Genomic DNA, 27,907 nt, shown 5'->3' with positions numbered 1-27,907 from the left:
ATTATCTAGTTGTCTTATTCACTCACCGCCCCCCCCCCCCATCCCCACTCCTCAGTAGATCCAAAAATATCTTCCAGATGTTGTAAAATTCAGAAGCCTTCTTTCTAACAATATAGGTCAGTTTCTCAAGAGCTAAACTCGATGTTAAGTTATTTAACCAGTGGTTAAAAGAGGGGCAACCAACATTCTTCCAGCATAAGGCGATACAGCGTTTGGCCTGTAACAAACAAAGATCAGAGTACAGTAATCTGGATACAAGCCTAAAATGCATAACTTAGGGCAAAGCGGTACAGGAGAAGTTGTGATCTGAGAGATATATTTTAACACAGAGCTCCAAAATTTTTGGATCTCTTCACATTTCCACAGGCAGTGATATAGTGTACCCTGTACCCTGCCAAAGCAAAGAGGACACAGGCAAAAAAATATCTTCAAAAAGGGTTTTCTTTATTTTAACCCTCAAAAAGTCCAAAATTAACAAAATTCAAAACCATACTTAGCAGGCCCATAAAACAGGTCAACTAAATATAACTCTACAAAAAGTAATTTCCAAAAACTTAAAAAACAAAGTGAGACACAACTTAACTCACAAACTGACCTAATGAGGGTAGCTTTTATAATGATTTGGCCAAACCATTTGAACACAATAGGGGGGAAAACAAAAACACACACTAAGCACAGAATAACCTAACTAAACCCTAAACACCCCTGCTCCTGGTAAGCCCATGGTTGGTCCTGCTGAGCAGGCATTTTGTCCCCAGAGTCCTCAGCCACGCCTTTTGCCCAGACAGGAAACAGCCACCGCCCAAACCCAGGTAACTCAAAGAAAGAGAAACATAATTAATATAACAAAACATTTTAGAAAAACCACACAATGTTACTATGTGTGGCTGCTGGATTTTTCAATCAAGATGGTGTATGAGATTCAATAGTATGTACTGACTCTAGATTTCTTTTCGTTTGAGTTAATTTTACTAAGTCTCTTTAACTGTGAAACAAAACTTGACACCTGAACTGACATGCTTATTTATACTGAGGTTTTTAAAACTATACAGCTTTATAGACATAGAGCTCAGGTATGTAGCTGTGAGTGTGCTAGATGCCAGATTAAGCTGACAACTATTACGTCACTCTTATTCATATTTAGCAACATAGAAACACAGGAAGTTGAGTTTAAGATTGTTACTGAGGTTAAAGAGCTGTAAAGCTTGTGTCATCTCCATAGGATTGAAAACTCAAACTAGGCCTGTGGATGACAAGCTCAAGGTCTTAGGTCTTATAGTTTTGTAATCTTAACATAAGACTTTAATGATCCTACGGTGAGGAAATTTGTGTTACCTCAGCTCAGGTACAGATGGCAGAAGAAAAGTACAAAAAATACAAAATAAGTAAACACTATATCCAACAGTAGCATACACTGTACGTGATTATGGATAGAGAGTTGTTACTATTACTATGTAAGTAATAGATATCTAAAAGTATAAACATGTACACGCACACACACATGTACACAATAAATATACATATGGATGATACACATGCATGAAGTGTGACCGTGGATGTCAACAATGTCCAGTGACTCATGACATTGTGATTGAGGAGTTGCTGTTGGGATGAATGATCTGTGAAAGCGCTCCTTCCTGCAGCAAGGGTATTTCAGTCTCTCACTAAAGGAACTGCTCAGCACACTCACAGATTCATGCAGAGGGTGATGTGGGTTGTTCATGATGGATGTCAGCTTTACTAACATCCTCCTCTCGCCACCTCCACAGACTCCAGAGCACATCCCAGCACAGAGCTAGACCTCTGCACCAGTTTGTCAATCCTGCTCCTGTCCCTGTCCGTGCATCCGCTCCCTCAGCAGGCCACTGCAAAGAAAAAGGCAGATGCTACCAGAGTATCATAGAATGGTCTTAACAGAGTCCAGCAGACTCCGAAGGACCTCAGTCTCCTCAGCAGGTGGGGTCGACTCTGGCCCTTCTTATACAGGACGTCTGTATTTGTAATAAATTTGTTTTTATTTTCTCTAGACTCGCTTTTATTGAGTTTAGTTTCAGTTAGTTTTTAGAGTGAGTTTTCTCATTTCAGTTTAGCTTCTTTTTTCTTTTTTTTGAAAATGTTTCGTTTTAGTTCAGTTTCTATTAGTTTTAGTTTTTATTAATTATTATTTCATGAAGGGAATATGTCAGGGGCCAGATTTCAGAAACACAGTACAGGTAATACAGTAAAAACACAACTTTATTTTAAAAGCAGTTGACTCAGTCTTGTAGACATCCAACGTCTCAATAAGACATCTATCAAAGCCTTATATAGCAAGTTTTAAATATATATTCGATCTATCCTTCAAACTCAGGAGCTTACGGGTCCTGCACAGAATCTTAGCTGTTCCTAGGACTGCAGTCTTCTGGACAGAGATCTCAGGTGTTGTTCCTGGGCTCTTCTTCGCTTGTCTACCACCACTATGTCCGATTGGTTAGCCACCAACATTTTGTCCGTCTGTATCTAGGAGTCCCACAGAATCTTAGCTCAGTCATTCTTGACCACCCATTTTGACCTCAGGACTTCCAGGCCATACACTCCACAGATGGTCCTGTGTACTACGCTGACCACTTGGTTATAGCTTTACATGTATGCCCTGCCTGCTAGCATCTTACACCCTCCTGTTATGTGCTGGATTGTCTCAGAGGCATCTTAACACAGCCTGCACCTGGGGTCTTGCCTGGTGTGATAGACCCCAGCCTCTGTGGATCTTGTCCTTAGAGCTTGTTTCTGTGTTGCCATGATTAGTGCCGCCATACTGGATTCCTCGATTGTCTGTAGTGCTGTATTGACCTCCTCTAGTAGACCCTCAGAGGGTGGTGGTTACTTCTACAAGATTACTTCACATAATCTTGGTAACCGGCTACCGAGGGTCCAAGTTTCCAGGTTGGCGATGATCCTATCTTTCAGGTCAGTTCCTCTTGCTCAGTTAGCATAAGATAAGATAAGATAAGATAACCTTTATTAGTCCCACACGTGGGAAATTTGTTTTGTCACAGCAGGAAGTGGACAGTGCAAAAGTTATGACGCAAAAATTAGAATACAATAAGAATAAATACAGTACACAGCTGTACAGAATAGAATAAAATAATATACTATATACAGTAGAATAAAATAGAATAAAAATATACAATAAGATAAAAATAGAATACGAATGCTATATACAACTGAGTAAAAATACAACGATGCCAGAAAAGATTATTGCACTTAGTGTTATTGCACATGTGTGGATGTGTGTGTTTGTTCAGTTAAAGTCTTTGTTGTGGAGTCTGACAGCAGTGGGGAGGAAAGACCTGCGAAATCTCTCCGTCCCACACCGTGGGTGCCGCAGTCTCCCACTGAAGGAGCTGCTCAGTGCTGTCACAGTCTGCTGCATGGGGTGGGAGACGTTGTCCAACAGGGATGACAGCTTAGCTGCCATTCTCCTGTCACTCACCACCTCCACTGGGTCCAGAGGGCATCCTAGAACAGAGCTGGCCCTTCGGATCACCCTGTTCAGTCTCTTCCTGTCCCCAGCAGAGATGCTGCCGCCCCAGCAGACCACACCATAAAAGATAGCAGAAGCCACCACAGAGTCATAGAAGGTCTTCAGGAGTGGGCCCTCCACCCCAAACGACCTGAGTCTCCGCAGCAGGTACAGCCTGCTCTGCCCTTTCCTGTAGAGGGCGTCTGAGTTATGAGTCCAGTCCAGTCTGTTGTTCAGATGAACACCAAGGTACCTGTAGCTGTCCACAGCCTCAATGTCCATACCCTGGATGTTCAGTGGTTGCAGTGGAGAATGCTTGTGCCTGCGGAAGTCTACCACCAGCTCCTTGGTTTTACTGGCGTTGATCTGGAGGTAGTTCAGCTGGCACCAGTCCACAAAGTCTTGAGTCAGTCCTCTGTACTCCTTGTCGTCCCCATCAGTGATGAGGCCGACTATTGCAGAGTCATCAGAGAACTTCTGCAGGAAGCACTGGGTGGAATTGTGGGAGAAGTCTGCAGTGTAGATGGTGAAGAGGAACGGAGCCAGAACCGTTCCCTGTGGGGCCCCCGTACTGCAGACGACCCTGTCCGACACACAGCCCTGAGTCCTCACATACTGTGGTCGGTCGGTGAGGTAGTCCAAAATCCAGGTAGTGAGGTGATGGTCCACTCCAGAGTTCTCCAGCTTGTCCTTCAGAACCGAGGGAAGAATAGTGTTGAAGGCACTGGAGAAATCAAAGAACATGATTCTCACAGTGCTTCCAGCGGTCTCCAGGTGAGCGAGGGAACGATGTAGGAGGTGAATGACGGCATCATCCGCGCCAATGCCAGGCTGGTAGGCAAACTGAAGTGGGTCCAGTGATGAGCTTGTTAGGCGCCGAAGCTGAGCCAGGACCAACCGCTCCAGGGTCTTCATCAGGTGGGATGTCAGAGCCACCGGCCTGTAGCTGTTGAGGTCCTTGGGGCGTGAAGTCTTTGGCACTGGTACAACACAGGAGGTTTTCCAGAGCTGTGGGACTCTTCCCAACCTCAGGCTCAGGTTGAAGAGGTGCTCCATCACCCCACACAGTTGGTCCGCGCAGGACCTGACGACCCTCGAGCTGATGCCATCTGGGCCCGCTGCCTTCTTGCCATTAATCCTCCTCAGTTCCCTCCTAACCTGGGTGGTTGAGAGAGACAGGCTGGAGCCTTGTGTTGAGTGTGTATTGGATGCTGTTGTTGGGGGTGGGGGGGAGTGAGCAGGGTGAATAGAGGAGGTGTGAAGTGTCTGAGGTGTCAGAGGTGGAACAGCAGCAGTGGGGGTGGGTGAGTCTGCAGCCGATGTTGTAGACTGTCTCATGGTTGAATCAAATCTGTTGAAGAAATGATTCAGTTCATTTGCCCACCTCACATCCCTCCCAGGCAGAGAGTTCTGCTGTTTGTGGCCTGAGATGGTTCTGAGGCCTCTCCAGACTTCACCAACGTTGTTTTGCTGAAGCTGGTTCTCCATCTTCTGCCTGTAGCTGTCCTTCCCATTCCTTATCAGTCCCCTCAACTCTCTCTGCACCCTTTTCAACTCCTCTTTGTCTTTGGATTTGAAGGCCCTCCTCTTCTGCTTGAGGACAGCTTTAATTTCTGGGGTAATCCAAGGTTTGTTGTTGGAGAAACACCGTACAGTCCTGGTAGGTACGGTGTTATCCACACAGAAATTAATATAGTCAGTAATGCATGTAGTAAGGCTGTCGATGTCCTCTCCATGGTCGTCACAGATCACCTCCCACACAGTCGACTCAAAACAGTCCTTAAGAGCCTCCTCGCTCTCCTCTGACCATCTCTGCACTGTGCGGGTGGCTGGTGGCACCCTGCGCACTAAGGGCTCATACACAGGGACAAGGTGCACCAGGTTGTGGTCAGATTTGCCCAGTGGAGGGAGAGGTGATGAACTGTATGCCTCTTCAGCATTGGCATACAGTAAGTCCAGTGTTTTATTGTCTCTGGTTGAGCAGGTCACATACTGGGTGAAGGTGGGCAGTGTGGAGTCCAAAGAGGCATGATTGAAGTCCCCTGATATTATGAGAAGGGCTCTCGGAGATTGTGTTTGCAGTCTGCTGACCACTGAGTGGAGAGTGTCACAGGCTGCATCCGCGTTGGCCGAGGGGGGGACATACACTGTTATTGCGATAACATGCGAGAATTCCCGGGGCAGATAGTACGGACGCATGCTAACGGCTAACAGCTCAATGTTTCTGCTGCAGAGTTGTTCTTTCACAGTGATGTGCCCAGGGTTACACCATCTGTCGTTCACAAAAACTGCCAGTCCCCCTCCTTTCCTCTTACCGCTCTCTCTCGTCCTGTCCGCTCGCAGCATCTGAAATCCCGGTAGTGTCACGCTTGTGTCCGGAGTTAGCGGTGTTAGCCACGACTCCGTTAGCATCATGATGCTACATTGCCGGTACTCCCTCTGTGACCAGGTTAGCGACGTGAGCTCATCCATCTTATTGGGCAAAGATCTTACGTTTCCAATGATTACAGAAGGAAGAGATGGTCGATAACGTCTCCTTCTCGGGCGACGGCGCTCCTTCCCAGCACGACACCCCCGTCTTTTCCTCCTCAGCTCGCTGGGAATGTCGGGTCTGTCCGCCGGCAGTACCGCTGCGGGACGCAGCGCTAACAGCTGATCCTTACTGTAAACAAAGGATCCCTGCTCTGGGTCCCCAGACACGCGTGAAAAAAGTAGAAATAAACTAAGAAAAACGACCAGAACTAGCACAAAACGGTAGAACATGGTTGCAGAGTCTAATTACTGATACGTTAGTTATAAAAAATTACGAGAAGAAAAGATAAGAAAGAAAGAAACTCAGATTGAGCAGAGCTGCTGTAACAGGCTGCCGCACACGGGGCACATGTTAAATGTTAACATGAACTCCCTCGCTGAAACAGATCACATACAGTGGACTTGTTCCTCACCCTTACTACTTTCAGTGTTTCTTTTTCATTCTTGCTTATGTGACAAAGGCTTCTGATTTTCAGCACTCAATAGCCATGGGTCATACATACATACATACTGACTTCAAACTTTTCCACAATTTCTAAATAGTTTTCTTCCCTCTGGTCACGTCTCAGAAAACTTTTGTTAGAACACCTTCCACACTTCCACTGATTTGTGGATTTGTGGATGGGGAGAAACGCTTTGGGGAGAGACGTCAGGTGGCAGCGGCGGTACGTCACAGACTTAAGGACTATGTCGGGAGGGACTGAGCAGCTCGACGGTTTTTATGTGAAATAAATTATATTTTAGAACCCTATATTTTATATTTCCTTGGTACCTCCACTACTCTTCCTGTTTAAGAAGGGTTTCCCTTTTTAGACTTAGAAGAGACTAATAATTAAAAACAGAACATATGTTGTCTTTATCCCGGGCCTGATATATGACTGAGCGTCAGCATAGAGCACTCAGGTGTGTGTTAACAAAATGCTACACCTCTCAGGAGAGGATTTCCCAGCAAATTTATCCCAACGCCAAATGGTGCAATGTTCAGAAAAAACGGCAAAACACCTGATGTCTACATCTCAAACTGTACAGGTCCTTGGTGAACTGAAGCAATATTGTGGAGTGTAGAAGAGTGGATCAAAATTTCTCCACAATAATGTCACAGAATGATATTGTGATAAAGAAAACTGGCTTATCGAGGTTCAAACTATATGTTCGGGCACCATGTCTCTCATATATTTTATTAAGGTTTCATTTTTAAAAAGCCGACACTTTAAATCGGGGTCCCCAATCCCAGTCCGCAAGGGCCGGTGTCCCTGCAGGTTTTAGATGTGTGCTTGATCCATCACAGCTGATGTAAATGGCTAAATGACCTCTTGAAGTTCTCCAGAGGCCTGGTAATGAACTAATCAATGTGATTCAGGTGTGTTGACCCAGGGTGAGATCTAAAACCTGCAGGGACACCGGCCCTTGTGGACTGGGATTGGGGACCCCTGCTTTAAATGTTTTCGCTTTTAGTGGCATCTAAAGTAGGGTGACCATATTTTGATTTCCAAAAAAGAGGACACTTGGCTCAGTCATGAAGAACTTGCTTAAAGAAACATAAAATTGGCCAGGTATTATAGGAAAAGCCATAAAGCCTTTGAATGAAAACAAACGCTGTTGTAACAGTGATGTACACTGTCTTGTTAGTATATGTATGATTTCTATACATTTTACATCAGATGAAAACTTTGGTTGTAAGATTCCCTGTTAATGCCCTACCTGGCCCCCCTGACAAAGTTTTGCTAGACCCGCCCCTGCACAGTTGCCAGCTGTCAGCTGTAGAAAAGGATCCTGGTGTTATTTGTCTCTCAGAAACAGTTCATAACTTCCCTTCAACTCATTCATGTCACCTAAAAGGTAAACCTGTTTCTCCATCATCTGTTCAGCTCTGATGATTCAGTAAGGACATCTCCTGGTTTCATCTTCATGTTTCAAACATCAGCTGATACTAGAAAGTACGGTGGCCCCTAGAGACAAAGCACGTACAAACTCCAAAACACTTGCAAACTCCAAAACACTTGCAAACTCCAAAACACTTGCAAATTCCAAAACACATGCAAACTCCAAAACACTTGCAAATTCCAAAACACATGCAAACTCCAAAACACGTACAAACTCCAAAACACATGCAAAATCCAAAACACTTGCAAACTAAAAAACACATGCAAACTCCAAAACACGTACAGACTCCAAAACACTTGCAAAATCCAAAACACTTGCAAACTAAAAAACACATGCAAATTCCAAAACACGTACAAATTCCAAAACACTTGCAAAATCCAAAACACTTGCAAACTAAAAAACACGTACAAATTCCAAAACACTTGCAAAATCCAAAACACTTGCAAACTAAAAAACACGTACAAACTCCAAAACACGTACAAATTCCAAAACACTTGCAAAATCCAAAACACTTGCAAACTAAAAAACACATGCAAATTCCAAAACACGTACAAATTCCAAAACACGTACAAATTCCAAAACACTTGCAAAATCCAAAACACGTACAAATTCCAAAACACTTGCAAATTCCAAAACACGTACAAACTCCAAAACACTTGCAAAATCCAAAACACTTGCAAACTAAAAAACACATGCAAATTCCAAAACACGTACAAATTCCAAAACACTTGCAAAATCCAAAACACGTACAAATTCCAAAACACTTGCAAAATCCAAAACACGTACAAATTCCAAAACACTTGCAAAATCCAAAACACTTGCAAACTAAAAAACACATGCAAATTCCAAAACACAAATTTGGTTTTGGAAACAAATTAAAACGTACAGCTCTGCTATCACTTCCAACATAAATGAAGACAGAAAACTAAACAGCAGTGACGTTTGTAGGGTTACTGAAGTTGGGCTAGCTGGTATATAATGATGTGCTACGTGACCACTAGTGACACAGCTATGTTAGCATAATATAAACAAGCTAACTTTTTTTCCACTCGATAAAAGTTAACGTGAGTGTTCTCGGTGGTCAGGAACAAATGTAATCGCATGGCAGGATGCTGTAAAAGGACCAAACTTCAGCCAGGAGAACAACTGAGATAATCCATCCACAATACGAGGTTAGTCATTCATATACTGCTACATGGGCTGGGCTGTAGTTACATCCTAAGGTTTTAAAAACTGAGCTTAAATAAATGATTAGCGGTAATAAAAGCCGAGGGAGGTCAACGGGGATCACTGACTGTTTTAGGAGCTTTTTGAGATCAAATAGAAGAAAATACAAAACATTAAACATGTTAACAACACAAAAGCCATATTAAACGCAGACTACTTTAGGCCCGGAAGTAGGATTCGTCACGTCATCACTTAACAATCAGATAGATTTCTTCTGAGCCAACAGGGTAAGCAGTTTGAGCAGGAGCACTCAACCCCTCAGGTCATCTCTTATTCACCCTAATGGCATTCGTGCTATTATTGCAGCAGCAAAATTCAGAAAATCCAGGTTTTTCTATGTGTTACTATAGAGCTTCGAAGTCTATGTGCACATTTAACCAAAACTACACGTTTAACAGATGCACTGGGCTGAGTGTTGTGCTTCTTGTTAGACTCCTAAAAATAATTTATTAATTAATTTATTTTTTTAAGAACCTAAAGTGTCAATTCTCATCAAATCAATTCTTCCCGTGTAGCAGCAGATGGCCTCTTAAGTAATTAATCGTGCTCCAATTCCTCCTATTGTCTTTTCTGCTACTTGAATACTGTAAAGTGATCGTCTGGTTCCAAAATGCTAAAAAATAAATGGTCAATCAGTTAATTGTTGCACTGTCCTTATTAGTTAACTTTTGTGCTTTATCTTTTTATTATAGATTGGACAGGCAAACGCAGGCAACCTCTTTCATCCATCAAGTGTTTGGCGGGTACCTAAGATCCAGAGGTAAGTCACTGTTTTTTAAGGTTTGATTTATTTTTCTTTTATTTGTCTTTTTATGTCTTACAGCTTGTGTGATACTCATAGCACTTTTTTCTGTTTCTGTTAAACGTTTAAACTGCAAAGCTGTCTCAGATACATTTGACCCTTTTCTGGATATCACTCTGGAAATTAAGGTAATTGGACAACATTCAAAGTGACGTTGCTACTATGTATTCTCTGCATTATGGAGTGTGAGGTTTTTCCTCTCTCTCTCTGTTCATATAGACTGCTCCAAATGTCTCCAAAGCTCTGAAGCAGTTTGTCAAGCCACAACAGCTGGATGGCGAAAATGCTTACAAATGCACCAAGTAAGTCAAAGAGATGCCAAACCATGATGAATGTTTGTTTCCTTCAGGTGCAAAAAAATGGTAACGGCCTCAAAAAGATTCACAATCCATCGCAGCGCCAATGTGCTCACCCTCTCACTCAAACGCTTTGCAGACTTCAGTGGAGGCAAAATCACAAAGTCAAATGGCCAATAGTGTCTGCTTAAGTCATAAAGATACATGACAGATGCTTTGTTTTATTATAAAACAGGATATTTGCATGTAATGTTTGAAATTCTTTGTGTGGTGGTCATCAGGATGTGAAGTATTTGGAGCATCTGGATCTGCGGCCCTTCATGTCTCAGTCCCACGGGGAGCCCCAGCTCTACAGGCTGTATGCTGTGCTGGTTCACTCTGGATTGAGTTGTCATGCTGGACACTATTTCTGCTATGTTAAGGTACTAGCTGTGCCCGAATCTGTTTGAATGCTGCTGTTGCTTAGTACAAACAAACACACACCATAAACAACACATTTAAGCAGAAAACTGAATGCAAACAGAGAAAAATACTTTGTATGCATTGAAAGAAAGAAAGAAAAAAAAGACCCCTATATAACCATAAGATTCTTCTTTTTAGCTCAAATTCAATTCAGAAACTGAATCTGCTGTGTCACATCTCTCTCATTCTGTCTCACAGGCCAGCAATTTGCAGTGGTTTCAGATGAATGACTCGTCCATGTCAGTCAGTGACATTAGGACCGTTCTCAACCAGCAGGCATATGTCCTCTTCTACATCAAGTGAGTAAACATCGGTATTTTTAAACATTCTAGGCTTATTCCTTCAGTAGAACTTTTCCCATCATTATTTAATAATGTAGACATGTTTATTCCCACTTTTCTTGTAGAAAATGTATTATTATAACCTAATGTTATAATGTTGATGCTTTGTCATGGTTAATATTATATTATATTAATATTTCTTTTATTTATTTTGGCCACATCAGATCTCTGGCAGTAATCATGGCAGTTTGACGTCTACGGCTCCTGTTGCTAATGGAATAGGCAATGACCATAGCCAACCAAAGTAAGCCTAACACTGAACTAAAAAAAAATTATTGCTCTGCTGTCCATTTTATGCATTTAAATTTTTAAGTTTAGAGGAGTGATCTTAAAACTGTGCAGACTTTCCTCTCTGCCAGTGTGACAAAGCATTGCTCATATTGCTTTTGTATTTTATTTTTCCAGCAAAGATGCCTCATTCATCCTGCTGCTAATGAAAGCCAGGATTTCTCCACTCCTGTCACAAGGGGTAAAACTCCATCTGAACCCCTGCCTCACTGTACAGAATCCTCCGCCGTTAGCGCTTCACCCTCAGCTACTGCTACAACTACCCCTTCTGTTGCAGCTAAAGAATCTGCTTCCGCTCATTCTTCTTCTGGGCAAGATGGCAACCCTGCAGCCTTACCCCCTCAGCCGGGCTGCTCTCAAAGCACCAGTGGGGCCTCTGCAGCTCGACAGAAAGTTAGCGTAAGCAAGGATGAAGCCAAGGATCTACCACAAGATAAATGTGTTGTAATAGTAATTTTACAATGTATGTTGAAGGGATATTACTGCCCTCTGTTGGTGTGTCTGTGCATTACACTCAAAAGGTGTTCGTTAAAAACATCAGGTTATGGGCCCAGAGGTCGCCAAGGGAAGCTGCTAACACATTTCTTTTGGGAGTCATAAACAGAATTGTGGGATTCACAATGGAAGATAGACTGTTTATTGACAAGCTGAGCGGACCGGAGAATTGGGCAACGTGGAAATTTCAACTGGAGCACCTGTTGAAGGCAAAAGGACTGTGGGGTATGGTACAGGAGACGGAGCAGTTAGCTGCGGATGCTAATGCCCAAGCACGAGCTGAATTTGAACGGAAGAAAGAAAAGGCATTTTCAGTGCTGGTACTGAATGTAAGTACACCCCAATTGTACTTGATAACAAACTGTAAGACCCCCAAAGAAGCATGGGAGATGCTAAAAGCACAGTTTGAAAGAGATACTGTTGCTAACAAGCTATTTCTGAAGAAGTACTTCCAGTGTGAAATGAAGGAAGGAGAACATCTCAATGATCATTTAAAGAGGATGAAGGAACTTACTGATCAGCTAGGGGCAATAGGTTCTGTAATTGAAGAGGAAGATCAAATTGTCACTAGGGCTGGGCAAAACGATCATTTTCCTAATCGATGAATCTAGCGATTAATTTTTCGATGCATCGATTAATCTAACGATTCATTTTTCAATCCGATTCGATTTCGATTCGATTAACGATTTTTTCCCCCATTATTTGACTTGTATAGCAATTTCACATTTATTAATTTATGTATATAAATGAAAAACACAAATCTATTCATTTGAAGACCTTTTAATAAAAAATAAAAAAATTGCAAAATAAAGTTGTAGAGGTCGTACAATCAATACAATAGAGATAGCATTTAACAAGAAATGAAATGTGCAAACATATATAAAATTAAGGAAAAGTTAACAAAACATTTCAAATAAATAGCAACAATGGTGTCTTTAAACAAACAAAATGTAATATTCACTTTGCTTTCTGCCAAAAAGTGCTCTTCCTTCACAAAACAAAATCCACAATAACATTGTACTACAATCTTCTGTTTTTAACAAAAAATTAAATGTTTTGCAAAACAAATATAACAAAGGAAATCATAGCAAAAAATTAATAATATACAAACAGCAGCAATGGCGTCTTTGAACAAATAATGAAATGACAAGTTTCCCCTAAGTAGGACTCTGTGACCAGACTTGTCCAAGCATCAGTGGTAAGGGAGATTTTGGATGTGGCTTTTTTTAGTTCATTCCTTAGTTTCTCCACTGAAGTTTCATACTTTCTCTCCATCATGCTTGTAAAATGACGCCTAGACGGCAGAGTGTAACCTGGTTGGAAAGTGGTCAGCATTTCTTTGAATCCCTCACCCACAGCAAGTGGTCTCTTGTCTTTTAAAATCATAGCTAAGACGCTCTCAGTAAGTACAGCCACCTCCTGGGGGGTGCATGGTGTACTTCTTCTCTGACAGTAGTCCTCCAGACTTTTCTGTTTATTCCTGAAATCATAAATCACACACAGCACACAGATGAATTCGAATAATTACAAAATAATTATATGGAAAGCATAATATCAAAATAATTTGATAAGGATCTGGTTGAGCTAGATAGATAGATACACACACACTGTTATGCCATGTGCTTTCATAGCATAACAGTAAGAGGTTAATAATAATCCCCAATGTTGAACATATGATATGCAGTAATCATGATGGCTGGAAAAGATAATGTTTAAACAGCCATAGCTGATGGCACCTTTACTGGTGCACTGCTTTCTAGTCATTAGATGGCATAACTTTGACTTATAAGATCAAGCTGGAGAAGCATAATGTATAAAAACAGCATTCAAATAGGATGAAACACATTAAATTTGACAAATCAAGAGTTCATTGTCATTTTGCTTTTGCAAGCACTTTAACAATGTTGTAACAGTGTCCACGACGGCTACGTTTAGCAGGTGGTGCATTATCCTTGTTAACATTTCTCCTGCGGCCAATTCGCTGTCTCACATTTTTGTCTTTCGCCGATTCTGATAATCAGCCTGCGTGCACTCAGACTCATTTTGCCAGCATGGGCCACAAAAAAAAAAACAATAACAACAGCAGCTGCTATATGTTACTGCTCAGCAGCTTAAATGAGTTTTGCATTTACGGAGGTTGGGTGTTTATCTGTGTCTATGAGTGAGTGTACGTCTACGGGGGGGGGGCGGTCTGGATGAATTAACGGGTAAAAACTAGCGTTAGTAAAAAAGTTGAAAACTTACGGTGGTTTGTCCTTTGCAGAAGCTGCTCCTGGATGCCGTCGTTTGAGGGGCTGGTGCATAGCCGTCGTGCTTTTATGATAGGCCATTTCCACCTCACAAAGCCGGCAAACGACTGAATCACTTCCTTTTCTGTTAAAATATCCCCATACTGTAGAACTGCGTGTTCGGGTGGAGTGATTTAAGTTGACTGCAACTGCCTCACTCATGATTCCGCTACTCGCTGCCGCCATGTCTTTTTTTGAAAGTGACGACGCATCGACGCAGATTTTTTTACGTCGACGTATTTTTTGCGTCGACGTAATCGATTACGTCGACGCGTTGTCCCAGCCCTAATTGTCACCCTTCTAGTGATGGGATTTCCGGCTCTTTTTAGAGATCCGGCTCTTTCGGTTCGGCTCACTAAAAAGAGCCGGCTCTTTCGGCTCCGAACCGGCTCTTCAGGTTGTTTTGTTGCTTTAATTAATTTATTATTAACAATAATATAAAATTATGCACAAAAGGAATTACTAACGTAAAAACAAGTGGTTTTATTTATATATGTTTATATATAAATATATGCGGTGGCCCCTAGAGACAAAACACGTACAAACTCCAAAACACATTTCTAGCATGAACTGAACTTCCAAAGCAGAGCTACTAGATCACTTAAATTACACAATTGAAAGCATGTGTGTATTGTTTGTGTATTTATACACAGGCACTCATATATATATTCAAATAATTTAAAAAAAAGTTCATTTACCTGTTATTACCACACACCAAATCCGGTCGTTGGTACTTGCTGGCTTGTGTAGCCACAAGATAACAAAGGCTCAACACTGCGCCCAGCATCCTGGAGCACTTCTGTTGTCTTTTGTACGTGTTTTGAGTTTTTATGTGCTTCTGAGTTTTTATATGCTTCTGAGTTTTTACGTGCTTCTGAGTTTGTACGTGTTTTTACATGTTTTGGAGTTTTTACGTGTTTTGGAGTTTGTACATGCTTCAGAGTTCGTACGTGATTTGAAGTTTGTATGTGCTTTGTCTCTAGGGGCCACCGTAAATATACTTTTATTTATTCACTCCACATAAAATGTAATAAATAAATCATATAATACAAAAATCAACTATTCACATTTCAAGTTTTAACTATTTAAATTTTCAGCTTTTTCCTTTCACAAATTTAAAGTGAAAAGAACACAAAACACTGCAAACCACAACACAATTAAATATAAATTATAATATGAAAACTAAAAGAACATGCATATTCTCTGTCATATGGACCTGCATGAATAAACTTTCTCAATCCTTTATCATCTGCAACCGAAAATAGTTGTGGATGATTACTATACCTTTCTAATGTTGTTGTCCCTGCCTCTCTTTCTCTCTCTCTGGCTCTGTTCCTGTGCTACTGAGTGTAACTACCGCCCCTCCCCCCTCTGCCCAGCGTAAAGCACAAGGCCCGCGTGCAGAGTGAAGCGGGAAAAAAGTGCGAGAGAGAGGCTGAGAGAAAGAAAAAAAAAAAAAACCCACGTGACGGCTCGCGATAAGGAGCCGGCTCGCGTCGTTCACGTCAAAGAACCGGCTCTAAGAGCCATTTCGTTCGCGAACGACCCATCACTACACCCTTCTAGGTAGTTTGCCACCCAGCTATGCAACTGTTGTTACTGCTTTGGAGACAAAGATGGACAGTCTGACACTACAGTTTGTTCAACAAGCCTTGATAAATGAGGAACAAAAGCGAGTGCTTACTGACAACACCACTGTGTCCAGTAGTGTATCAGCGATGTCATCTCAGATGCATAGAAATGAACAGAGTGGATCAAAAACAGTGGGAGCAAACAGCTCCGACTCATGGAGATGTTACAAATATGGGAAGGAAGGACATATCAAGCGTGATTGTCCAAGCATTAAAAAGAAATACAAGGCCCACAAGGCTAAAAGCGTGGTGTATAAGGACAAAGAGGACGCATTTGAGGGAGCTTTTGTTGTAAATGAGTCATGTAAAAGTGATGCACAACAAGAAGAATGGTTAATTGATTCAGGAGTGTCAAAACACATGACATGGAATAAAGAAGCTCTACAGAACTACCAAGAGTTTTCAGAACCACAAACAGTAAAACTCAGTGATGGCAGAGTAGTTGAGGCTTTAGGTCTGGGCAACATAACAATGAAAATGTCATTCAGAGTTAGTAATGGAAAAGATGCCACAATGTATGATGTGCTGTATGTTCCCAAGTTATCAATGAACCTTTTCTCAGTGGGAGCTGCTGCCAAGAAGGGAAACACAGTGAAGTTCAAAAGGACTCATTGCTACATAAGAGGAAAGAATGGAGCTCTCCATAGAATGGGAACACAAAGATCTGACGGCTTGTATCAGCTGGATATTGAGGGAAACTGCACAACCTGTCATGGAGCGTCAACTGCTTCAGTTCCAGCAAGTATGTGGCATCAGCGCCTAGGTCACACTACAAATCTGAAAAGAGTAAAAAACTTGGTAAAAGGAGTTAGCCTTACAAATGAAGAGGAGGACATTTTTTGTGAAGCTTGTGTTGAGGGCAAATTATCAAGAAAACCTTACAAATCAGTGGGAGAAATACGAACAAAACGCAAGTTGCAATTAGTGCATAGTGACGTTTGTGGTCGTTTTCAAACTGAGTCACTACCCAGATAGCAAGGAGACATTGAACAGATGTTGATTTTCCATCTGAACCATCAGAATCGTCAGGATTGAAATATCAACACAAAACCAATGTTGAAACAACATTGAAAACGTATTCTACGCTAGATTCGACACAGCGAACACCATGAGACCGGACAGTGTGCGCACCGCGGATGACGTCAGTGTGCACACTGTGTCTGAGGAGGATGTGCGGAAGTGCTTCAGGAAGGTGAACGCGCGCAAAGCTACTGGTCCGGACGGGATTCCCGGCCGCGTCCTCAAGTCATGCGCGGCTCAGCTGGCTGGAGTGTTCACACACATCTTCAACCTTTCCCTCTCTCTGTCTGTAGTCCCAGCCTGCTTCAAAATGGCCACCATCGTCCCTGTACCCAAATCCTCCACCATCTCCTCATTGAACGACTGGCGACCTGTAGCCCTGACCCCCATCGTGAGCAAATGCTTCGAGAAGCTGGTCAGGGACTTCATCTGCTCTGCACTACCAGACTCACTGGACCCTCTACAGTTCGCATACCGCCACAACAGGTCCACTGATGATGCCATAGCCCTGACACTACATACTGCCCTGTCACACCTGGAGAAGAGAGACACGTATGTGAGAATGCTGTTTGTAGATTACAGCTCAGCATTCAACACCATCGTTCCCTCGAAGCTGGACAGGAAACTGCAGGATCTAGGACTGAGCAGCTCCCTCTGCAGCTGGATCCTTAGCTTCCTGTCTGACAGACGCCAGGTGGTCAGACTGGGCAGCATCACCTCATCCCCCATCACACTGAACACTGGTGCTCCACAGGGGTGTGTACTGAGCCCTCTCCTGTACTCACTCTACACCTACGACTGCACAGCCACTAGCAACTCCAACATCATTGTGAAGTTTGCGGACGACACTACAGTTGTGGGTCTTATCACCAATGGTGATGAGACGGCTTACAGGGAGGAGGTCAGCGCCCTGACCCACTGGTGTCAAGACAACCATCTCACCCTCAACGTCGCAAAGACAAAGGAGTTGATAGTGGACTTCCGGAGGTGCAGAGAAGTACACACCCCCATCACCATCAACGGCGCTGCTGTGGAGAGAGTGAGCAGCTTCCGGTTCCTTGGAGTACATCTGGCTGAGGATCTTACGTGGTCAGTACACATAAACAAAACAGTGAAGAAGGCGCAGCAGCGCCTCTTCTTTCTCAGGAGACTGAAAAGATTCGGCATGAGCCCCCGCATCCTCAGGACCTTCTATCACTGTGCCATTGAGAGCATCCTCACTGGATGCATCACCACCTGGTATGGCAACAGCACCGCCTACAACTGCAAAGCTCTCCAGCGAGTAGTGCGGTGCTCTGAACGGATAATTGGAGGTGAGCTTCCCTCCCTCCAAGACATCTACAGGAAGCGCTGCCTGAGGAAAGCGGGGAGGATCATCAAGGACTCCAGTCACCCCAGCCATAAACTGTTCAGACTGCTTCCATCAGGAAGGAGGTTCTGCAGCATCCGGTCCCGTACCAGCAGACTGAGAGACAGCTTTTTCCACCAGGCCATCAGACTGCTGAACACTTCATAGACACCTCAGCTTCACTACTGGAACTTCAACATTATGCACTACATACTGTATATAAATGCCACTTGTTTTGCACAATATCCAACTACAAACCTCTGTATATTTTATATATTTTATTATTATTTTTTTTTACTATTTAATTTGTAAAAATGTGTATACACACACACACACACACACACACGTAGGAAAATATTTAGTATACACATCCAGAAATGCATACACTATTATATATTGTACATATATTTATTAGTTTCAGATTAGCCATTCTTGTATTTTGCTCGTTTGTGTTGTTGTGTTTGCACATCTCTGTTGCTTGTGGGGCTCGCACACAAGAATTTCACTCGCATGTGCTGTGCCAGTGTGCCTGCACATGTGATGTGACAATAAAAGTGATTTGATTTGATTTGAAATACTGATGAAACCTGACACTGACATTGAAATAACATTGATTCACTGTTGTTCTGTTATCGTTGATTGTTGATCTATTTATAGTTGACAAGGTGACAACAATCACGTTGAAAAATCATCAATTTATGGTTGAGCGGGAAATTAAAGCTGCTACCACTTGGACTATTCCGCAGCACCCCTATCACATTGGTACGTCCCTCCAGGTAACCATTGTCTTGTACAGTAGAGCGGGACATTAGATTTACTCTCAGCGGAATTGACCGGAGAAGGCATCAGTTCATGCACTGCACTGGCCTGCACCACGATTAGTATAAGGTAAGAATGAATGACTTTTGTTCTATTCGTTATTTCCATGGTTGCATTTGAATAACAGTAAAAAAACAAACAAACAAACTTGTTAATGTAAAGTTTCGGATAAAATGTGGGAGCCCGAAATTTTGTCTACTTTCATCTTACAATCCGGCAACAAATAAATTGCACTGCAAACAAAGTCTATCAACAAAGAAAACATTTTCGTTTCATACTTTTCCGTTATATTCCCTTACAAAGCTAGCTTTAACGCTTCGAGGGTTCCTTTGTTCTTGCCGTCGCCTCGGCGCTTGACCCAGACTTTCGCTCTGTAGTTGCTTTTTAGCATAGTACTACAAAAAATTGTAAATCTGTGATATATGATTGATAAACGTAAAAGTAACTGTATAAATGTGTTCAATGACTTTGTTACTTTTAATGATTGGAGAGCACCCACTTCGAGTCGCACTCAATTCAAACTCTACGCTGCACGCTCACCTACCTTGCGTTTGCACCTTTTGTCCACACGTAAACTGCGTTTTCATCAACTGAAAACTGAGATTTTTAACAGTAGAAGTCCCAGACTTTTCTAACCCTCTGTTAGCCAAGTGGAAGCGAACTTTGCTAGTCTTTTAGCATCAATTCATATGTAAATTAGGTCGTTACCTGAGAATTCTGGAGGGGAGTGGGTGTGTGTGAATGATTGCTGATGTCTAACTGCCAACTGCCTCTTTGTGTGTGTGTGTGTGTGTGTGTGTGTGTGTATGGGGGGTGGGGGGTGGGGGACTTCCTTTTGTGTTGAGGTGGATATAATCTCACTGCATTTAGCCTAATCCTTCATTGCCCTGAAGAATCCTGTGGTGTACGAACCTCCTCTCCAAGGAAAGAAAATGCAGCAGGCCTTGGAAATGATCCTGAGTGAAGTCAACCCTTGTGACTCGGATGGAGAAGACCTACAACTTCAGCCGGATTCGGAGCTGTCTGATCAGTCTTCAGGTTAGGTTTCATTTCATATTATTTCCTATTTCATTTCAAACAAGTAAGTGAAAAATACTAAAAAAGCAGAGCAGGATTAGGGTTAGCTAGTAACCCTAACTCTAGTTGTTTCTTTTTATTTAGGAAGACATTTCATATCATTTCCTATTTCATTTCAAACAAGTAAATGGATGTAGTAAGTAAGATATTTCAGACATTATTCTGATACAGATGAGGAGATACTGGAATTATAATTAGTATCTATGCATGCATTTGTGATTTTGTTTGACCTTCCCATTGCTCACAATTTGAATTTGTTCACACTGCAGATGAGGAGACTGCTTCTCCACCTAAAAAGAGAGCTTGTTTGGGGACTGAGACAGCGAAAGATGGCACAGTGTGGCGCGAAGAACAGGTGGGGACCTGTCTCCCTTTCACCCCAATAGAAGCGTACGCTGCAGATGGAGAGCCAACGGCTAAGGCCAGGAGAAGTATCTCGAGTCGCCTTCAGAGCTTCCTGTGTTTCATCACTCTTGACATGCTTCGTAGCATTCAAGAATGGACTATTCAACAATGTCTTCCCATATCTTGGCAAGGACCCCAATCGTCCCAGTGGGGAGAGACTGTCTGAAGATGTAGTGATGAGGCTGATGGAACCATTCCTAGACAAGGGCAGAAATGTTACCACGGACAATTTCTTCACATCGCTTTCACTTGCGCAAAAACTTCTTGGATGGAAAACCACCATCCTCGGCACAGTCAACAAGATTCGCAGGGAAATTCCTCAATCCACTAGACAGACAGATCGCAATGAATTCACCACTCAGGTATGTTGCAGGTCTTTTGTGGTTCTATGTTTATGTGTTTCATTGTGTGTAAAAGGGCTATGGAAATAACAATTTATCTTATTTCTTAGGTGTTTTCAACCTCTGCTGCCACGCTGACGGCGTATGCGGCCAAACGGAAGAGGACAGTCTATATTCTTAGCAGCATGCACAGCGTGGTTCAGACTGATAACACTACCAAAAGGAAGCCAAACACTGTCACCCTTTACAACAAAACAAAGTGTGGCGTGGATGTGATGGACCAGATGGTTCGGGAGTACACTGTCCGCAAAGGAACACGGCGCTGGCCAGTTGCCGTGTTTTATAACATGATTGACATGGCAGCACTGAATGCACATGTGCTGTATCAAGCATGCACCGGGACGAAGGAAAGACGGGTGGACTTCCTGGTGGCGCTTGCAACAGAGTTGGCTCGCTCTCATGTAGCTGCGAAGAGGGCAAGAAAAGAACAGTTGCTTCGGACACAACCCTCCACACCTGGCCCTGGAAAAAGAGCCACGTGTCAGGTCAAACACAAATGCAAGAAAAATCAGGCCACTGTGCGATGTGTTCACTGCTACAGATACACATGTGGTAAATGCAGACGACAGATACCATGGCAGTGCCAGGATTGTGAGTGATTGCTGAAAATGTTGAAATGTACTCACTCACTTTTTATTATTATTTGTACATATGTGTACAAATGGTTGGTTTTTTGTACTGTTTTCATCAATAAATCTCAGCAACAAAGGACCTACACCCATGTGTGTTGATTTCTCCCTAAGATGGCAAACTGAAACACTCCACTCCCCCACCCCCTCAATCACTCACCCCCACTCCCCTCCCTCCAGAATTCCTAGGTAACAACCTAATATACATATGAATGACTAGCCAATTTAGCTTCCACTTCCAGCATTTGACTGACTGCTCTCCGGCTTTTAAAGGTAGAAACGCAAAATGATGACTCCGCGGGGGTCTAAGGTAGAAACCCAAAATGACTGCTCTCCGGGGGTCTAAGTGTTTAAAGACGCCTGCCAGGGCGGATATTTTCGAAAACTCCGTTTTAGCATTTACGTGTGGACAAAGGAAGACGGAGAAAACGCAGCGTCAAAGGTGTGCGCCTATTTTGATGCCACACTGTGCGCCAAGTTTTTGTCTCGGTGCCATGAATTCCTACAATGGCAGACTTAGACAAAATACTGTTAATTTTATTATCTTCAGTGTTTAAATGCTTACATATACACACGCAGTTGTATGTTTAAAAAAAAAAAAAAAAAGAGTTTGTTTTATCGGGTTTGCTTGTAATTGTTGCCTATATACATTTTAAGCTATTATTTATTATTTAGTTCAATCAATAGATCAAGTTTTGTAGTGACTATGAAATATATTGTAATTATCTGTTTCCTGTTTATCCTAGACAGGGCAAAAAAGGACTCCAAATTTTAAAAAAAGATAAAAATGAAAGACTGGTGCATTGTGCAGTTCAGCACTGGTGGTACAGAAATAGTCCCTAGTTCATGGATAAATGGGGAGAAATTGTCATAGCCTCCATATCCTCCGTGAGACACATTCAGGATCCACGCCACAGTAAAGAGGAGAGTTCATCCTGGTGCAACATGGCTCACCTATGCACCAGTCCGACTTCTAATAAGCCATGGTGGGTATCATCTGGATTGGTGTTGTATAAATGTAACAATAACAAGTTTTTCGTGTCCTAATTTATGTCTGGCCATACATTGTGTTTGTACTTCCAAACACATTTCACGAAGCAGAACGCAGTCTTCAGAAATATCTAAGTGAACACTGTGATACGTCTGACCTTCAGTCCGAAGCTGAAACTCAGACCAGTCATAAAAGAAAGCACAAGTAAAACTTTTTTTATTTCACAAACATATCTTTGATTGCTAAGAATTTATGATCTTGTCTTTTATACATATCTGTGGTGCTTCCTTACTGCAATATCACCACATAATATAGTCCAAAAAGTGGAAGCTTGTAAACTTTTTATAGATGCAAAGCCGTGTACACTTGTGCACTTCAAAAATTCCTTGTATACTGTACCTTCTTGCACATCTCCGTTTCCTGTGTGTGTTGTTATAAATCAAACTGTAACTTTAGGAATTAATATTCCAAAAGCACATTTGTAATTACTTATGACCGTTTTCAACTTTTTTTCTTTAGACCAAATCCCCTGTACACATATAGTGACTCAGAGGATGAGCAGCCCACAAAAAAACGGTTTCCCCAGGCGCCTCGAGTGACAATACCAGGTAATAAAATACTGTCTGGTGTCTTTGTACATATCTGTGTGTGACACAAGGAAACTTTTGACAAGTTGTCTGTATTCTTAAATACTTAAAAAAAATTCTTTTTCTGTCAGACCTGACAAGAGCTGTTAACGAACTCTGTGAGGAGGTCAGAGCCATCCGCAATACCGGCTGCAATGAATCGGTAGATGCTGGGGTACTGCCTCTGGATTTGCCCTTGCACAACATTGAGGAGCTAAACAATGCAGAGGCACCTCTTCAATCACAAGAGGCAAATAAGGCAATGGTAAGTATATAAAGGTTATGTACACTTTGTAACTATAAAGTGTAATAGCTGTCAGATGTGATTTAAATACATAACAACGGCCTGTTGATTAAACACACAAGCACTTGCATACACATTAAAGACATGAGACACGCTAATTCCATCTCTTAAAATGTGTCTATAGGTGAGACGCTTTACCTTGATTGGAGGGATCACACTGGAGGTGCGAGTCCGCCGTGTAATGGCTTATGCCATTACAAACGAGCTGGCCTCGGTACTAAACTGGGCAGGGAAAAAAACCAAGGACCAGACAAAGCAAAAAAGGGCATTTAAAGATACAGCGCTCTGCAAATGCATATTTGGTAAGTTTTACTGTTTTTTTGCTATATTACTTTGTCCTTCTTAATAACAAGACTTTCATGTCCGGTTAATCTGGAGATGGAGTCTTTGGTCTTTGGCTTGTTTAGTCCTCGGGTTGTAGTTTGTACAGCCCGAGGACCCCATGTTTATTTTGTTTTAAAGACAGTTAACAAGAGCTTATTCATGTGCTCTAATTCACTTTTTTTGTTTGTGTGTGTGTGTGTGTGTGTGTGTGTGTGTGTGTGTGTGTGTGTGTGTGTGTGTATTTTTGTCCTAGATGGCCTGACGCAGCAGTTAGGGGCAAACTCTATGTCCGAGTTTGTCTTTGCACAAGCAGTGCAGAAATGGCTCCGATACGCCCCAGATCGTTTGGGTGGTGCAGGACGCACATCATGCATCCCCATCCCAGAGTAAAAAATTACAAACTTCTGTGAAACATATAAATGTAAATAGGAAACTGTCTTTTAATAAAGTATTTAGCAAACGAAACATGCCTATTGACCTTTTTTTGTTTAGTTTTTTCTCTGTTACATCACATGCAATGCTTTCTTATTTTAGGATATTAATATTGACATGATACATTGTGAGACATTTGGTTTTTGTTTTTTTTAAAAGGGTGTCCAATTTGAGGAATAAGTACAATTATGTGTTTAGGTGGTTTAAGTATTGATGGAAACATGCAGTAGTTTAGTATTGGTTAAAATACCTATAAAGAGAGGTAGATTTCCAGTCATGATTTAACTGTTGTTTTAATAAAAAGCAACTGTGCGAAAGAGGTGGAAAATCAACACCATAGCTCAACAGTGTTTCAATATCAGAATCTGACATTGTTTCAATGTCAACAGTATTAGAAAATATAACGTTGAATCAATGTCAGGTTTCAACATTGATTCAACATCAAAACCTGACGTTTCAACGTTAAAAAAGGGTGCAAGAGTGACGTTAGGTCAACGTCACACTTCAACGTTGATTCAATGACATCACCTGATATTGACTCAACATTGTTTCAATGTTTCCTTGCTATCTGGGTAGGAGGAAAAAAGTACTTTGTGACTTTCATTGATGACTACTCCAGATGTTGTAAAGTGTATTTCATAAGAGAAAAAACAGAAGTCCTGAGCAAGTTCAAAGAGCTTGAAAGAACCTTCTCAAATGAATGTGGACAGGGAGTAATAAGACTCAGAACTGACAATGGTGGGGAATACACATCTAAAGAGTTTCAAGAATATTTGAAAGCTCAAGGCATCCACCATGAAATGACTGTACCACACACACCACAGCAAAATGGTGTTGCAGAGAGAAAAAACAGAACTCTAGTGGAATCAGCTAGAAGCATGCTGTCACATGCAAAGTTGCCAAACACATTCTGGGCAGAAGCTGTTGCTACTGCAGCTTACATACAGAATAAGCTCCCAACATCTGCTTTAAAGAACGAAACACCCTATCAGAGATGGTATGAAAAAAAACCCAGACATTAGCCATATGAAAGTATTTGGTTGTGTTGCCTATGCTCATATTCCAGACAGAGAAAGAAGCTGGACAAAAAGGCAGTGTTGTCGCAAAATGTGCAACAACAGGGACTGAAGGACTAAATACTAAAGGAGCAGTATCAGTCCAAGTATCAGTCCAAGCCTAGTTCTAGTTGCAATGAAAAACGATCTTCCCGAGACAGGAAAAGACTGTACTCTAGCTCTGGCAGAGATAGAGAAAAACACTACAGGGATAGGAGTCACGAACGGGAAAGCGACGATGATCGTCACCGGTACAGACGGGACTACAAAGACAGTCACCACCGCCAGTACAGGGATTGTTTCCCCATTTCTGGACGTTACTACAGGGAATGGGAGGCCGATCGTCACCGGGAGCGAACCTTCCAGCACCCTCGGGAGCGTGATCGCGACAGGTGCTCTAACCATTACTACCGCTACCGGTCAAGAGAGGACATTGACCATGAGCAAAGGGGATATGGTTACTCCCACCGAGAGGAGTCTCGTGGCAGTCGGAGGTGGTTGCAGGATAGTAAAGACTCCTGGACAATTAAGGATAAGAGTAATGGCAAAGAGAGAGAAAATTACTCCTCAAAGGAAGGAAATTTCTCACCTTCTACAGCACCAGAAACAAACAAGTTCAAGGGCTCGCCTTTCCTCTCCAGACAAAGAGGTTCAAAATCGCAAGAGGACTCTCAGCAAAGACAGGGACGACAGCTCTGAGGCCCGCCACACTAAAAAACACAAAAAGAGTAAGAAAAAGAAGAAATCAAAGGATAAAGACAGACACCGTGAGAGTGGGTGAGTATTGCCATCTTTCTCTCGATCCTTTAATGAAAACAGAAGGAAATGTGTTTGTTTGTTTTAAGCTAGATTTTTTTTGAAAATAATATGGGGTTAAAGCTCACTATCAGTATTAATATTTTCTTAAAAACGGAAAGAATTTTCATCATTTTATTGATAATGGGTCACTTTTTCTGTCTTAGGCTGGCCGTAAAGCTTGAGATCTTGGTTTTGTTAAACAATGTGATTGGTTCTCTGTCATCCCGTAGAAGTTCTGACGGAGATTCAGACAGAGCTGCGGAAATGAAGAAGAAAAAGAAAAAGAAGAGACATCGGGACAGCGATCCCGAACTGCACAGCCCAGTGCTCTGAGCCAGGGCCGTGCAGAGAGGTTTAAAGGGGCGGGTGCTTAAAGCTAAAAAGGGGCACATTGAGCCAGGCTGAATAACAACAACACACATTCATCAAGAATCTAATATGGGCAACAAGGCAAAGCAAACGTAGCCGATGTTTTACCTGATGGGTACAATGTTGCTGTTGAGGGGTTGCTGTGGATAGTGCTGGAGGGCAGGGCTGTGTTGATCTGAGACTGTAGACATTAAAAAGTCCATAGGAGAGATGGTAGCTGATTAAACAAGTGTCATGAGATAATAACTAAATGCAAAGATTGGTGACAGCGCTTAGGCTCTGCCTGTGAATCACTCTTTGCTTCTCTTCTTCCTTCCATCCCATCTTTTCATATATCACTCTCCACTTGCTATGTGAGAACAAGGCACAACTTGCTATTGCAATAAACTATAATTTAATCATCCACACCTAACAACTCCAGCACTTAATCTACAATAAAATGATGAGAGAAAAATGTTATAGCACTGCCTTTAGTAGCCTCACACAGCTCTGTTTCCTCCTCATGTCCTTACCAGGCATGTCTGGACAATGTTATATCATGAGTAATATTTTTTTTAAAAATCCATCTAAATAAAACACACACATGCACACACACAAAGTGACATTTTAGACCTTCTTCAGAATACTGTATATACTATGGGCATCATGGTGCTGATCCAGAATCCTTACATTATTATTTATTACTAGAGCTACAATAATAAAGCAAAGAGGAGGGGGAGTAATAAATATAAAATAATGTATTTATGATGATTCCATTTGTTTCACTATCCACTCTGTGCAGGGGCAAAGCTTATTACATTTTTAAACTGTAGAGATACAATCATTTTACTGCTGTAAAATCCAACTTTTGTCTTATTTAAAATATAAATCTAATATAATCTGCTTCTTAATGTATGTTCTTTAAAATACAGCGTGTGTTTTTTAATATATTATAATTATAATAATTATTATGTGGACATGAATATTAGATCGTTTTTTAGTGAAATATAATCCCTCCAGAAAGGCAGGAAAAGCCCGGAAACTTACTTTAAAACTAAATATGTTCTAAATACTTTAAAACTAAATATGTTCCCTAAAACGGTGACAGAGCTACAGACCCATGACAGCCTTACACAGGTAGCCAGCAGCTATGACCAGCACTACTTGTGCAGTTAATAAAAGGACAGGTAATGTTTGTCGCGCTGTTGCACACACAGCACGCTCGTTTGTCAGTTGCAACAAGACAGCTTACCAACGTGTACGTAATAAGATAATACTCCTGGGTGCTACACACTACAGTGTACGCTGTACACCTACTTACTGGTTTTGTGGCATCAGTCTGTATGGAAGAAATATAGTAAGTCTGTGTCTCTGAGTTAACTTGTGTTTCTCCTGCAGCTCCGGACCGCAAAAAATGCGCGTGCTCTTTGTGAGCTCGTTCCCGGCTCGTAACCAGCGCGTTCTGCCGTCAAGGGCGATCATTGGTTAAATGTGATCATGTGACTGATGTACGGTGGCCCCTAGAGACAAAGCACGTACAAACTCCAAAACACATGCAAATTCCAAAACACATGCAAACTCA

General features: G+C 42.0%; 2 protein-coding genes and 2 long non-coding RNA genes across 7 annotated transcripts; 3 read left to right on the top strand and 1 right to left on the bottom strand.

Moving 5' to 3' along the window:
- Positions 1 to 240: 240 nt before the first annotated feature.
- LOC308405215 lies at positions 241 to 27,771 on the bottom strand. Of its 2 annotated transcripts, XR_013973292.1 has the most exons (4): positions 27,647 to 27,771; positions 26,455 to 26,527; positions 25,769 to 25,889; positions 241 to 1,865 (listed from the first exon to the last, which is right to left on the bottom strand). It is a non-coding gene; the product is annotated as an uncharacterized lncRNA (long non-coding RNA). The 2 variants fall into 2 exon arrangements; XR_013973293.1 differs by lacking the exon at positions 25,769 to 25,889.
- Positions 1,883 to 11,463, top strand: LOC308405213 (ubiquitin carboxyl-terminal hydrolase 17-like protein 6). 2 transcript variants are annotated; one of them, XM_080895686.1, is made up of 8 exons: positions 1,883 to 1,956; positions 9,004 to 9,905; positions 10,026 to 10,075; positions 10,167 to 10,249; positions 10,525 to 10,665; positions 10,904 to 11,004; positions 11,211 to 11,290; positions 11,452 to 11,463. In XM_080895686.1, exons 4-7 carry the CDS (start codon positions 10,241 to 10,243, stop codon positions 11,236 to 11,238), a joined length of 279 nt encoding a protein of 92 aa, XP_080751812.1. In that variant the 5' UTR covers positions 1,883 to 1,956; positions 9,004 to 9,905; positions 10,026 to 10,075; positions 10,167 to 10,240; the 3' UTR covers positions 11,239 to 11,290; positions 11,452 to 11,463. The 2 variants fall into 2 exon arrangements, with proteins under 2 accessions (XP_080751812.1, XP_080751813.1); XM_080895687.1 differs by lacking the exon at positions 10,026 to 10,075 and having other exon boundaries at positions 10,189 to 10,249.
- LOC308405214 lies at positions 18,451 to 20,502 on the top strand. Of its 2 annotated transcripts, none has more exons than XR_013973290.1 (3): positions 18,451 to 19,004; positions 19,806 to 19,973; positions 20,282 to 20,502. It is a non-coding gene; the product is annotated as an uncharacterized lncRNA (long non-coding RNA). The 2 variants fall into 2 exon arrangements; XR_013973291.1 differs by having other exon boundaries at positions 18,455 to 19,004; positions 19,829 to 19,973.
- LOC308405496 (uncharacterized protein) lies at positions 22,294 to 25,447 on the top strand (the record flags this gene model as incomplete). The annotated part of the gene is made up of 6 exons (XM_080896171.1): positions 22,294 to 22,363; positions 22,480 to 22,642; positions 22,958 to 23,046; positions 23,157 to 23,329; positions 23,493 to 23,670; positions 23,946 to 25,447. The coding sequence occupies 6 exons, from the start codon at positions 22,294 to 22,296 to the stop codon at positions 24,080 to 24,082; spliced, it is 810 nt and encodes a 269-aa protein (XP_080752297.1). The 3' UTR covers positions 24,083 to 25,447.
- Positions 27,772 to 27,907: the final 136 nt, after the last annotated feature.

This window comes from Rhamphochromis sp. 'chilingali' (genome assembly GCF_963969265.1).
Source record: "Rhamphochromis sp. 'chilingali' genome assembly, chromosome: 11".
NCBI lineage: Eukaryota > Metazoa > Chordata > Actinopteri > Cichliformes > Cichlidae > Rhamphochromis > Rhamphochromis sp. 'chilingali'.
This window is presented reverse-complemented; position numbering and strand designations above follow the sequence as displayed.

Bases quoted from the DNA above. Each gene is read 5' to 3' on its own strand.
- LOC308405213 (XM_080895687.1), top strand. The intron at 10,666-10,903 runs GTACTAGCTGTG...TCTGTCTCACAG, and splicing joins ACTATTTCTGCTATGTTAAG to GCCAGCAATTTGCAGTGGTT. The intron at 11,005-11,210 runs GTGAGTAAACAT...TGGCCACATCAG, and splicing joins TATGTCCTCTTCTACATCAA to ATCTCTGGCAGTAATCATGG.